The 13,864-nt window shown below is 42.7% G+C and overlaps 1 protein-coding gene across 1 annotated transcript in view; it reads right to left on the bottom strand.

Annotated features, from left to right (window-relative positions):
- The window catches only part of LOC144890779 (phosphoinositide 3-kinase regulatory subunit 4-like), a 66,815-nt gene that overhangs the window by 50,260 nt on the left and 2,691 nt on the right, over positions 1–13,864 (bottom strand). The window contains exon 2 of the mRNA XM_078772605.1: positions 1,433–1,591. Within this exon, the coding sequence (XP_078628731.1) occupies positions 1,433–1,591 (159 nt within the window). The remainder of the gene's footprint in view (positions 1–1,432; positions 1,592–13,864) is intronic.

Genomic DNA, 13,864 nt, shown 5'->3' with positions numbered 1-13,864 from the left:
GTGCAAATAAGAGCACACAAACAATGACAGCAACAACAACATGTTGTAAAAAAATATTGCATTTCACTTTTTTTTTTTATTGAGACTTGTACATGGACATGCAATATGTTTGTAAAGTACAACTTGCTGTCTTATGATTAACCTATCAGCGAAGCGACTGGTAGGCACGCCTAGTATTCAATAAATACTGTACTGGCATAAGAGCAATTATATTTTCTGTCCAGGGGTTGATAGTTTAATCATAATTCTGAATTATTGTTTGAAGGCCATCCATTGTTAAGCATCTGCTTGTAAACCCTACTGTCTTCCAATGGTTGGTTGTTGTTCAGTTCAAGCATGAGTCAGCTTTTGATAAACTAGGGCATGCCCGTACTATATCTATATCTAAAATTATATCCCCCCCCTCTATTTACATGAAATGGTTTGGTCCAAAGCGAACGGCTTGCGAGTGGTGACAATCCCCCCCCTCTATTTACATGCAATGGTTTGGTCCAAAGCGAACGGCTTCCGGAGTTTGGTAAAGAAATCGCCATCGCGTGCACAAACGCGCAGGAAAGCGAATGAATCGCAAATTCGTTTTTATTAGTTGTAAAACATAGTTTAACGCCAACATAGTTTGCAAACGTGAAATAAATGAATACGCTCTCAAATGTGCCATCCGAGGCAGAGTGTGCCCGCCACGTTCGGCACACGCGATCGTTCGCTGCTCTCTGATTGGTTGAATCGTTTTTTGGACATAGCTCGGTAAGTAATTGTCCGATTAATATGAAACCTTGAAAAGGCACATCCTCGGGTCCCCAGCAATATACCTGGCAAGTTTCAAGTATATCGGACCCGTGGTTGTCGAGAAACAGCGGTCACAGACAAACAAACGTACAGACAGAGATTACTGGAATTATAGATAGATGTTGTAAATTTTATTTGTTGGTCTCCTCCTCTTCCCTTTACAAGGGGTGAGGTCTGATGGCACCAAGCTCATGCCATACCTTGACTATGATACTTCTAAATACAAAATATAATTTCTTTATACTGGAGCACACACTGATTGGAAAGTCAATCTTGTCTCCTTGTTTAGGTGGATTACTAAAAGTCCAGAGTTTTTCCAAGTTGTGGGATGTTTATATTTTCTTTCTGGCACCTTATAAATAGTTCTGACAAATATTTACTGGGGAGAAGCTCACCACCATTTCCATCCTTTCCTTTTGTTGCAATTGCTGACATTCAGTCTTTTCTGGCCTTTGATAGTTGATAACTAGATTGGACAAAGTCTGTCGTTTTTCCATTCGAGATATTCAAATCTGCTCGTCATCGAAATTTTAATGTTCAGGGTTTTGTTCCCACCAAATCACATTCGGGTTTCTCTTAGAGGCAACAGACTTTACTGAAGCATTATACAAAGTATGTACTTTGTTAAAAACATTTGGTACATCACCTGGATTTGGAGAGCTGGATCTTGCTTGCCAGTCCAGCAGTTTCCATGCAGAGGACATGGATAGATCCATTGTCTGAAGCCGTAGCGAGGCATTGTGAAGCCTGGCAAAAAGTTAGGGCCTTAATATGACCACCTTGGCGTTTGTAAGTAAATTTAGACCTGCAGGTCAGAGAACAATTAAAGTGTCAAAATTCTGCTGGTAGGACATATAAATCATTCCTTTCCATCATTTTCTGTGATGCTTCCTTTTTGCTCCATCAATAAATAGTTGAGTCATTCCACGAAACCGGTACGATTTGGATTTTGAAATTTTTTTAAATGACCCAAATGTTTCACTTTTCTGAATACCCCACAACATTAAGGACATATTAAACTTGCAGAAAAAAATATTTTCCCATCTCAAGCATTAAATCCCTATTATTATTGGTCATTATTTTATGATACGGCACTATATTTTCTCAACCCCGTTATGGACACTCTGGAAGCTGTTTGAATATGATTATGAACTGTATTTGTAATTAAACAAACATTTTCCTATTCATCAAATGTCCCTCACACTAATTAAATAATTGGAAATATAAAAAGTACATCAATTCTCCCACTTTTGTTATACTAAAGCTTCAAATGTGCCACATTTTTGATTCTTTGATTCTGTTTTTTATCAAAAATCTACTTTAGCATCTGACTTTTAACTAAAAAAGGTATTGTTATGATTGCTCTGAACATTTCTGACAGAGTTCAACAAACATTACATACATTTTCATAAAATCTAAAGAAATAAATCACAAAAAATATAGGCGTGACAGGGTTGAGACTCGGATAACAGGGTTGAAGGTGGTAAACGGGGTTGAAGAGACAAATACAGCTTAACATAAATAGTTGTTTTTAATCTCAAATTCTATGTAATATTTTCTATAAACATTGTATTTCATTATGCAACCATTTAAGAAGAACAATAGACATACATTTTAATTTAACTGAATTTTATTAACACTGATGATAACAACAATATACTGTACAGTAAAATGTAAACATGAGACTGAATAGGTCATCAAAATAAAACAACTTGTGCAGTTTTGTGATGTGTGTGTGTGTGTGTGTGTGTGTGTGTGTGTGTGTGTGTGTGTGTGTGTGTGTGTGTGTGTGTGTGTGTGTGTGTGTGTGTGTACATGTGCAGTGCAAAACCAACCTGCAGTCTCAGGCATAAGAACCAAGCCTCTGGTCAAACAAGATTTGCAAGGCCTCAGGCTAACTTAACTAAATACCAACAAACAAAATAACAACAATATACTGTACTGTGCAGTAAAATGTAAACATGAGACTGAATACAGGTAGGTCATCAAAATAAAACAAGTGCAATTTTGTGGTGTGTGTGTGTGTGTGTGTGTGTGTGTGTTTGTGTGTGTGTACATGTGCAGTGCAAAACCAACCTGCAGTCTCAGGCATAAGAACCAAATCTTGTTTGACCTCTGGTCAAACAAGATTTGCAAGGCTTCAGGGTAACTTAACTAAATACCTGTTTTAGTGCAAAACACACTTTGTGCTTGTTACATGTACATAAACTTTTATTAATTGACGGAACATGTATAAGTAGTATAAGAATAGCATGTATGCATATGCATGTAGTATAAGAATGTTGATGAAATATAATAATTAATTTAAATAATATGATAACTTCACAACCAAAGTGTTAAAAACACAACCCCGTCACAATCTCACAACCCTGTTATGATGAAACTAATAACGGGGTTGAGTGTAACGGGGTTGTGATTTTTTTAGTATAAGAATGTTGATGGGGTTGTAGTATAAGAATAGCATGCATGCATATGCATGTAGTATAAGAATGTTGATGAAATATAATAATTAATTTAAATAATATGATAACTTCACAACCAGTGTTAAAAACACAACCCCGTCACAATCTCACAACCCTGTTATGATGAAACTAATAACGGGGTTGAGTGTAACGGGGTTGTGATTTTTTACTCAAGGTGGCCACTACTCTACCTGTGTTGATTAAGGGGAGACCACATGGCATGCATGATAGTAAGAAATCCAATATATTGTTGAAATAACAAAGATAATTTTCCCAAATAATTTTTTTCTATCTTTATTACATGTAACAGAGTTGAGCTGTTAAGCTTTACGACCACACTATGAAAGTTTAAATTACTATAAAACATTGGACAAAAAGGTGGGAAGTTACCTCTCTCTGCAGCATCTTGTTCAGAACACTTGTAGAATGCCACTTCCTGTTGGTGATGTCACTTAAAGGGCCAGTCCATTATTTTTATGGAGGGGGGAATGACTTGTGTAACGGGGTTGAGTGCGACTGGGGGACAGAACTATATAATGCTATTTTAATGATTAATCATCTATTTATTAAAAAAGTAAACATGACCAGCAATAAAGCACAGATACAATTGTATGTCAATGGCAAAATTTATGATTTTTTAAACATTTTTAGTAGTCATATCTCAAGTCCACTTTCATCGAAGGCCAAGGGGGACATGAAAAAATGGACAAAATAGGTGGTGTCTACTGAAAAAAGCAAGATAATTTATGATATAAAGATAAAATGTATGTAATTTGTTTACAAAATATTAAAGGGAACATTTCAATTGATGATAAAAAGCTTTTAAAATTTGATTTTGGTGACCCGATGGATAAAATACACTTAAAAAGGTCAGAGGGACCGCAAATCGTACCGGTTTCGTGGAATGCATCAGTTACAAAATTGGGGTTTGGACTCGAGTTCAATTCCTAACTTGTTAAAATTCACATGTAGGTCATTCCATACCCCCTTTGGACCGTGCTCTTATACACCTACTTATAGAGATTTATCATACAGATATTCTTAAGGCATTGAATGCATTATTAGTTTCGAGACTTACTCTTACAACATTAGTTGGACTTAATTTAATTCAACACTCATTATTGCGCAATTGCATCCAACTGTTTACGAAACTTGATATATTCGTTGAAAGAAGCTGTAATTTTTCACATATCCACATTCTATGTTGGCATAAAACTAGACAATCTGAGTACTTCTTAATTCCAAATTATGTCATCATAAAAATAATATCCCATAGTGCTGAATGTGTCTTTTTATCAAGAATATATATTCGGGTGGTTCTTATCGACATAAGGAAAAAAAAAATTCTTTTAATTGTTTTACTCCTAACCTTTAATTTTTTTGGTATTGAGGTAAAACTTCTGCATGTGAAATATGTTTTGAATACATCAAGTTTTAGGGGTTGCACAGTGACTCCTGGTTGCCAGCCACTCATTGTTGCCTGATAAGCGTTGATTTCCTGCAATCAGGAAACCTCTTGCGATGTTCTGTCACAACTTGAAGCAGATACTGGGTTTGCTGTTCATCCCTTGTCAGGAGACGATTGCACTCTTCAATGAGAGCAACTGCTTACACCAGAGTACAGCTGTACTGTATTCAATTAACTTAAAAACAACTTTTTGGAATACTGTTCACCCCTCTGGGCCGGTGCTCCTGCCTCTCACCTAGCTCGGCTTCACGCTGTTGAAACCAAAGCTTTCAGAATCATTGGAATCTCCCGTGATGAAGCTAATTCCGAGGGCCTTTCACTTACTCACCGCAGGCAGGTTTGGTGGCCTTTCTGTCTTCAACCGACTCCTCTCCGGCCTTGCTCCCCCAGCTCTCTCTGGGCTCTGTCCCCCAAATATTCCTACAGGTCGCACAAGATCTGCCTGCAACCCTCTTATGGTTAAACTGCCAAAATCAAGACTCTCTGCTCACCTTCACTCCTCTTTTCTCCTTCCTCTGGAACAAACTCCCACACTCTCTTCAATCCCACTCCACCCTCCAGGTCTTCAAAACAGCTGTTCACCACCATCTCTTATCTTCCCCCATCCAAAACCTTGATCTTTTCTACCCCCGCTAATTTCACCCCAGATCCACTTTTTTGAAATACCAACTTCTTTCCTGGAAGTCCTTGCAGTATCCTTGTGTTTTATACTTCTCCCACCCCACCCCCCTTCTCATGCCTCCTCCCCCCAAGCTCCCTCCCTCCAACAGATCTCCCGATGTCCCTGCTCTCAAATGTTGTGTTTGTGTGCTTCTCCTTCTCTCCCCATCTTGTCTACCGCTCCCCTTATTATATACTTTATGTGTCTGTTTGATTTTTTTGAGTGATAAATGTTAGCTCTTTCACGAGCCTCGATTCTGTATACAAAAAAAAAAAACTTCCAAATGTGCAGTGCATAGCAAGGTCAACTGTAATGGTCAAAATTACAAGTATAGCATTGGAGAATAAATAATCTAGCCAATGCCTGGCATTGCGCACGGTGATCTTAGGCTTGTGTGCAGCTGCTCGGCTATGGAAACCCATTTCATGAAGCTCCCCCCGAACAGTTGTTGTGTTGACGTTGCTTCCAGAGGCAGTTTGTAACTTGGTAGCGAGTGTTGCAACCAACGGCAGACGATTTTTACGCACTATGCACTTCAGCACTCGGCGGTCCCGTTCTATGAGCTTGTGTGGCCTACCACTTCACGGCTGAGCTGTTGTTGCTCCTAGACGTTTCCACTTCACAATAACAGCCCTTACAGTTGACCGGGGTAGCTCTAGCAGGGCAGAAATTTGACGAACTGGCTTGTTGGAAAGGTGGCATCCCATGACGGTGCCACGTTGAAAGTCACTGAGCTCTTCAGTACGGCCCATTCTACTGCCAATGTTTGTCTATGGAGATTGCATGGCTGTGTACTTGATTATATATACCTGTCAGCAATGGGTGTGGCTGAAACAGCCAAATCCACTAATTAGAAGGGGTGTCCGCATACTTTTGGTCATGTAGTGTATATACTATATATATATATTCTTTTTTTTCTTTTATTTTATTTTTATAAAGTCGACTCCTCACTCCCATCTTGCATCAACGATTTTTAGCCCAACTTCATGAAAATGTCTTTATATTGTTTCGGATTCATCACTTCCGCTGTTGTGGTTTTCATCCACTTGAAACATTTCTGGTTCCATGTATTATTATTATTGTGGTTTGAGGGAAATGGCGGTTATTGTTGTCGAAAGGTAAAAAGGTTAAGGTTTTAAATGAAACCGGAACCGGACGACGACGAAGCGGAAGGAGAAAAAGGAGGCGGGGCGAGTGAAGTCGGACAAGAAGCGAGTCGCTTCAAGCTCCGTGGCGAGCATTGTCGAACGAAAGTCGCGAGTGAACTTTGAGTTCCTTGAAAGGAATTCCTGCGAAAGGTGTTATCGCTGGGATTGAGAAACCTGCATGGTCAGGTTTGGCGTTGGGATTCTGACGAATCATCGCCGGGTCGTTTCGACTCAAGTACGAGCCGTCGGCCATTTTGACCCTCGTGCTTTGTTCATCGCAAAAGGTCTTTGCTACGCGTCAGTTTTTTCACCATCCTGTCGTCTGTCGGGGATGTGTGTGGGCAACGCGGAGTTTGAAGATTAATTTGCGGTTCGCCGACTGAACAGTGAACGTTCATATCTGGAGGGCGCCTTTGGATTTCCCATTCCTCCGTGAGTTTGCCTGACACGGTTTTGGACCACGTGACTTTTTATGCCGCTTCGGCCGCCTACGCCTGTGAGCGGTTTTGGCAGTGTGACTGGGCCCGTCATCTGAATGGGGTTCGGGTTTCGATTTGACCTCGATCTGACACTCGCTGGAGGGGATCACCTTTGAGTTATAGAGACATTGGGGAGTGTTCTTTTTCAATCAATTGGAGCACAGTGAGTTATCTTACCCCAGCTGATGGTACCATCATAAGATGTGTTGATTGTATTGTTGATTGCTATCATTGTTGTATCGTTATTCTTGTGTGATTTTTAATATAATATTTGTTTTTTGATAACCAGTGGTGTGGTTTCCCTATTGATTTCTGACACAGAATAACATATTTTTCTGCCGTGGCTCCTCTCGGGGCTCGGAGGTACACCGTGACCAGGGGGTCGGGGAGGAGCACGTAACAGAAATTGGGGGCTCGTCCAATTGACTCGGGGGCTCGAAATTGGGTCGTCATCCGGGATAGAATTCCCTAACATTCCCCAGAATTCCCAAATTTGGAAAAATTTTCTGACATTCCCAAATTTCTCAAAAATAATAAATAAATAAAATTGGAAAATTTTTGCGTGAAGGTTAACAGGTGTTAACTAATAGTCATCATGGTGTTTGACGCAGAACAGTTTGCGGCGTCCCCTAATGAGGCACAGTTCCAAGCATTAAAAAAAATCGGAACTCTTGATATTGACCAGACATATTAACTTGGAGGTCCGAGTTAGTATGAAGAAGGCAAAGATGCAGACATTGGTGGTAGAATCTCTGGTGGGACAGGGAACATGGACAGAGGTAGCCTTGGATTGGTTACCCAAGGAAAAAGAAAATGTGGAGCTCCGGAAAATGGAGATGCAACTGCAGAGCCAGGAAAGGTTAAAAGCAGAGGAAAGGAGAGCTGAAAAGGAAAGCGCAGTGCAGGAACGAGAAGTCGAGGAGAGAAGAGCAGAGGAAAGAGCAGAGGAAAGGAGAGCTGCAAGAGAACTCGAGGAGAGAAGAGCAGAGGAAAGGAGAGCTGAAAGGGAGTTAAAGGAACGTGACATGGAGTGTCAGAGGGAAATTGAACTCAAGAAGTTGGAATTATTGAGAGAATGGGGAGAGGTAGCATCCATGCCGGCTAGTTCGGCAACTAGTCAGAACACCTGGGATGTTGGTAGACATGTGAGGCTGGTTCCACCCTTCAATGAATGGAGGTAGCCAAGTTTTTTTTACACTTTGAGAAAGTGGCAGGAATGCTAAAATGGCCTGAGGAGTCCTGGACCATGTTAGTGCAAAATGTTCTGGTGGGTAAAGCTCAGGATATTTTTTCGGCTCTACCAATTGACCAATGTGCAGATTATGAGATAGTGAAGAAAACCATTCTCAAAGCCTATGAATTGGTCCCTGAAGCTTACCGGCAAAAATTCCGGAATACCAGGAAGAGGGAGAGTGAGACCCATGTAGAGTTTGCCAGAATGAAGGAAACCATGTTTGATCGGTGGTGTGATTCGAAAGGGGTTGGGAAAGACTTCAAACTGTTGCGACAATTGATTTTGGTGGAGGAATTCAAACAGTGTGTCCACGAGGACATTAAAGTACATCTGGAGGAAAAGAAGGTACCAGAGTTGTATGAGGCAGCAACCGTGGCAGATGACTATGCCTTGACACACAGGATGGGGTTCCACAAACCTAACTTCCTGCCTGGAGTTCGCCAGGGGAGTTATGGTAAATCAAGGGCGGAGAACAAATATTCGTGGAGGCAGCCTAGAGATGACTATGGGGACAAATCTGATACTGCGACTTTTAGGGATCAGAAGACTACAGTTCCAAGACAGACTTATCTTCCGGGGGGCCCGAGGCAGACCACGAGTTTTTCCTCCGGGCCTACTTGCGCTTTTTGCAAGAAACCTGGACATTTGATGTCCCAATGTTATGCCCTGAAAAGGAAAAATCAGGAGCGGAGTCAGACTAGTACAACTCCAAATGCATTGGCAAATGTGAGAAATCGTCCTCGGAGGACAGTGCCTTGTGAAGGTTCCCATGCCAAAGTTACGGCATCACAGAACGACCGTGTTCAGGAGGGTTACAAACCTTTTATTTCAGAGGGGTTTGTGTCACTGGATGGAGACTTGACAAACCAGAGACCTGTTAGGGTATTGAGGGACACAGGAGCACATCAATCTTTGATGCTTGAGGGCATTTTGCCATTGTCAGAGAAGACGGCAACTGGTGCGAGTGTTCTTTTACAGGGGGTTGGTTGCGAAGGGTGTGAGTGTTCTTTTACAGGGGGTTGGTGGCTCTGTTAAAGCTCCACTTCATGTCATCCATTTGAAGTCTGATTTGGTGTCAGGACCGGTCACCGTAGGTTTACAAGCCACTCTTCCTGTAGAGGGAATCTCTTTTATTATCGGGAATGATTTCGCCGGTGGTCGAGTTTCTGGTAATCCAATGTTGGTTGAAAAGCCCAGTATGGAAAATAACACCGCACGGTTAGAGCAGGAGATTCCGGGTATCTTTCCATCCTGTGCAGTGACTCGTGCTATGGGTAGAAAGCGCTCTGAAGAGAAGGAGAAGGAAAGCGAGGTGGATTTGGGTCCCTTAGAGATATTGGAGGAGACTTCTGAAAGAGGTAATAGGAAAGGGAGTGACATCAAGGAACTTAAGGAAGAGGTGGCATCTGGAACCAAAGAGGAAATGGAGTGTCTGTCGGAGACATCTGAGAACGAGGTTGAGCAAACAGTGCTGGTCCGAAAGAGACTGGTTGAAGAACAACACGGAGACTCGGAGATCCTGAGTTTAATTGGTAAAGCCGTTACAGAGGAAGAGGCGAGGAAGACACCTGTTGGTTACTTCATGAAAGGTGAAATACTCATGAGAAAATGGAGATCACCGGAGGTGCCAGCAAACGATGAGTGGAAAGTTCATGACCAAATTGTGGTGCCACCGCCGTACCGGAAGGAGATATTGAGTTTGGCACATGAGACACCTTTGGCCGGACACCTTGGAGTGAACAAGACCTGTGACAGAATATTGGTACATTTTTTCTGGCCAGGATTGCGACGTGATGTGGCGGAGTTCTGCAAATCTTGCCATTCTTGCCAGCTGGTGGGAAAACCAAATCAGAAAATCCCATCCGCCCCTTTAAAACCAATTCCAGCTTTTGAAGAGCCATTCAGCCGAGTCATTATTGACAGTGTAGGCCCTCTACCTAAAACTAAGGCTGGACATCAGTATTTGTTGACCATCATGTGCGCTTCCACAAGGTTCCCAGTGGCAGTGCCTCTTAGGAAAATTACTGCGGCAGTTATTGCGAAGGCCTTGATTAAATTTTTCACTTTGGTTGGCCAACCTAAGGTCATCCAATCTGATGAGGGTTCCAATTTCATGTCGACGCTTTTTCAGCAAGTGGTACACCTGTTGGGAGTGGAGCAAGTAAGATCAAGTACTTACCATCCCGAGAGCCTAGGGGCCTTGGAAAGGTTTCACCAGACGTTGAAGAATATGATCAGAACGTAGTGTCTTGAATGTGACAAGGATTGGGATGAAGGAATACCCTTATTGTTGTTTGCTACGAGGGAATCTGTTCAGAAGTCATTGGGGTTCAGTCCTTTTGAACTTGTGTTTGGACACGCAGTGCGAGGACCGTTGAAATTGGTAAAAGAGCGGTGGCTACAGGAGGAGTCACAGTCAACCGTGGTGGAGTATGTGTCAACGGTTAGGCACAGAGTAGCAAAGGCTTGTGACGTTGTGAGGAAGAACTTGAAAGTGACCCAGGGTAAAATGAAAGTGAGACATGACAAGAAATCTCAGATAAGGAATTTCAGTCCTGGGGACCGAGTGTTAGTGTTGCTCCTGTTCCAGGTCAGCCAATACAGGCTCGATATTTTGGTCCCTATGCAGTCGAAAGGAGGGTGAATGAGACAGATTACGTGGTGACAACTCCCGACCGACGGAAAAAGCGGCAGCAGTGTCATGTCAATCGACTGAAGAAATATCATGAGAGGAAGCCTGTGGAAGAAATGGTTCCTGTCTCACCTGTCGTGCCTGTAGCCGGGGGGCAAGAGAATACAGAGGTTGACGCCGGTGTGAAGTTTGATGACTTTGATGACCAGGCTTGTCCCAGATTGATGAACACAGAAGTGTTGAGTCATTTAGATGAGAAATTAGGTCATTTGACAAGGGAACAACAAGGACAACTATCCAGCTTAATTTTTGAATTTGCACATTTGTTCACAGATGTACCTGGTCGTACTGACTTGGTATATCATGATATTGAGGTGGGGAAGCCACTCCTGTGAAACAACACCCCCACCGGATGAACCCTGTGAAGATTGAGTATCTTCGGAAGGAAGTTCAGTATATGTTGGAGAATGACATCATCGAACCAAGCAGCAGCGAATAGAGCTCACCATGTGTGTTGGTTCCAAAACCCGATGGCAGTTTTCGTTGTTGTACGGATTTAAAACAGGTTAATGCAGTGACCAAGACCGACTCATATCCCCTCCCGAGGATTGATGACTATTGATAGAATAGGCCCAGCTAAATTTGTAACTAAGTTTGACTTGCTGAAAGGGTATTGGCAGATTCCTCTTACTGATAGAGCCAAGGAAATATCGGCTTTAGTCACACCAAATGGGTTGTATCAGTACAAGGTTCTTCCCTTTGGATTGAAAAACGGGCCTGCTACATTTCAACGGCTGATTAATAAGCTTATTGCAGACCTTGAGGGGGTGGAGGCTTATCTGGATGATGTCATCATACACACCATGACCATGGAAGATCATATTAAACAAATCCATGCATTTTTCAAGAAACTGACCGAGGCAGGGTTGACCATCAACTTATCTAAGAGTGAGTTTGTAAAGGCACAGGTGGTGTGCCTAGGCCATGTAGTAGGTCAGGGTCAGATGCAACCGGTGACAGCCAAGATAGAAGCCATTGATCGCTTCCAAGTTCCAAAAGGGAAGAAGGAGCTTATGAGATTCTTGGGTATGGCTGGTTGGTACCGGCGGTTCTGCAGGAATTTTTCTGATGTGGTAGCCCCTTTAACGAATTTGCTGAGGAAAGAGACCAAATTTGTTTGGGATGACAAATGTCAGGCTGCCTTTGCCCACGTCAAAGCAATATTAATGAGCTCTCCTGTCCTAGCCGCCCCGGATTTTCAACCACCTTTCAAGTTGGCCATTGATGCAAGTGATGCGGGGGCTGGGGCAGTTTTATTACAGGAAGATGAGGATGGAGTGGATCACCCGGTGTGTTACTATTCCAAAAACTTCAACAAACACCAGGCAAATTATGCCACCGTGGATAAAGAGACCCTTGCGCTCCTGCTAGCGCTTCAGCATTATGAGGTGTATCTTGGAACTACTACCTTTTTCCTATAAAAGTCTTCACTGATCACAACCCCTTAACCTTCATTCAAAAAATGAAAAATAAAAATCAGAGGTTGATGAGATGGAGTTTGGCTTTGCAGGAGTTCAACTTGGAAATTGAGCATGTAAAGGGCAGGGACAATGTCGTTGCGGATGCTTTGTCCAGAGTGAACTAACTTTGGAAAAATCTGTAGGTTGTTTGAAGTTTTGTTGCTTTACTTTTGGGAAATATTGGTTGTTGTTGCTCACGGGATTTTGGCTAACCCCCGCTCTCGCAGGGAAAATGGCGTTAAAATGCATGTTGTTGTTGTTGTTGTTGTTGCTGTTGCTGTTGCTCACGGGAATTGATGATTTGAGGGTGAGTTTACTTTTGTTTGTTGGGAGAGTTTTGCCTACAAAGAAAGTTTTCACTTTGTTCAAACTTTCTTTCTTGAGGGGGGGAAGTGTTACGGATTCATCACTTCCACTGTTGTGGTTTTCATCCACTTGAAACATTTCTGGTTCCATGTATTATTAATTATTGTGCTTTGAGGGAAATGGCGGTTATTGTTGTCGAAAGGTAAAAAGGTTAAGGTTTTAAATGAAACCGGAACCGGAACCGGACGACGACAAAGCGGAAGGAGAAAAAGGAGGCGGGGCGAGTGAAGTCGGACAAGAAGCGAGTCGCTTCAAGCTCCGTGAGGCGAGCATTGTCCAACGAAAGTCGCGAGTGAACTTTGAGGTCCTTGAAAGGAATTCCTGCGATAGGTGTTATCGCTGGGATTGAGAAACCTGCATGGTCAGGTTTGGCGTTGGGATTCTGACGAATCATCGCCGGGTCGTTTCGACTCAAGTACGAGCCATCGGCCATTTTGACCCTCGCGCTTTGTTCATCGCAAAAGGTCTTTGCTACGCGTCAGTTTTTACACCATCCTGTCGTCTGTCGGGGATGTGTGTGCGCAACGCGGAGTTTGAAGATTAATTTGCAGTTCGCCGACTGAACAGTGAACGTTCATATCTGGAGGGCGCCTTTGGATTTCCCATTCCTCCGTGAGTTTGCCTGACACGGTTTTGGACCACGTGACTTTTTATGCCGCTTCGGCCGCCTACGCCTGTGAGCGGTTTTGGCAGTGTGACCGGGCCCGTCATCTGAACGGGGTTTGGGTTTCGATTTGATCTCGCTCTGACACTCGCTGGAGGGGATCACCTTTGTAGTCCAGTCATTCTAGCGAACTTTTACCCCTAACCCACCACTAATTGCAAGAGAAAAAAAATGATATTTTTCTGAAACCTGTCGATCCTCTGAACAAATACATAAAATTATACTCAATTATAATGAGTGGATCATACTTTATTTTCAGATTGAACGAGAGCCGTGAACGAGAGGTGGAGTGACGCTTGCAGTGAGAGATTTGATCAGTGTGCTACAGATTTAGTCATCGAACAAGTACTTATGAGAAGTCTGAAGACATCAGGTGGTCTGACCAGGGGACGAGGGATGACAGAGACACAACGCTCAGTCTGGGTCATGGCTAGTCCTTTCTTT

This window comes from Myxine glutinosa, chromosome 2, assembly GCF_964187855.1.
Source record: "Myxine glutinosa chromosome 2, kmMyxGlut1.1, whole genome shotgun sequence".
NCBI lineage: Eukaryota > Metazoa > Chordata > Myxini > Myxiniformes > Myxinidae > Myxine > Myxine glutinosa.
This window is presented reverse-complemented; position numbering and strand designations above follow the sequence as displayed.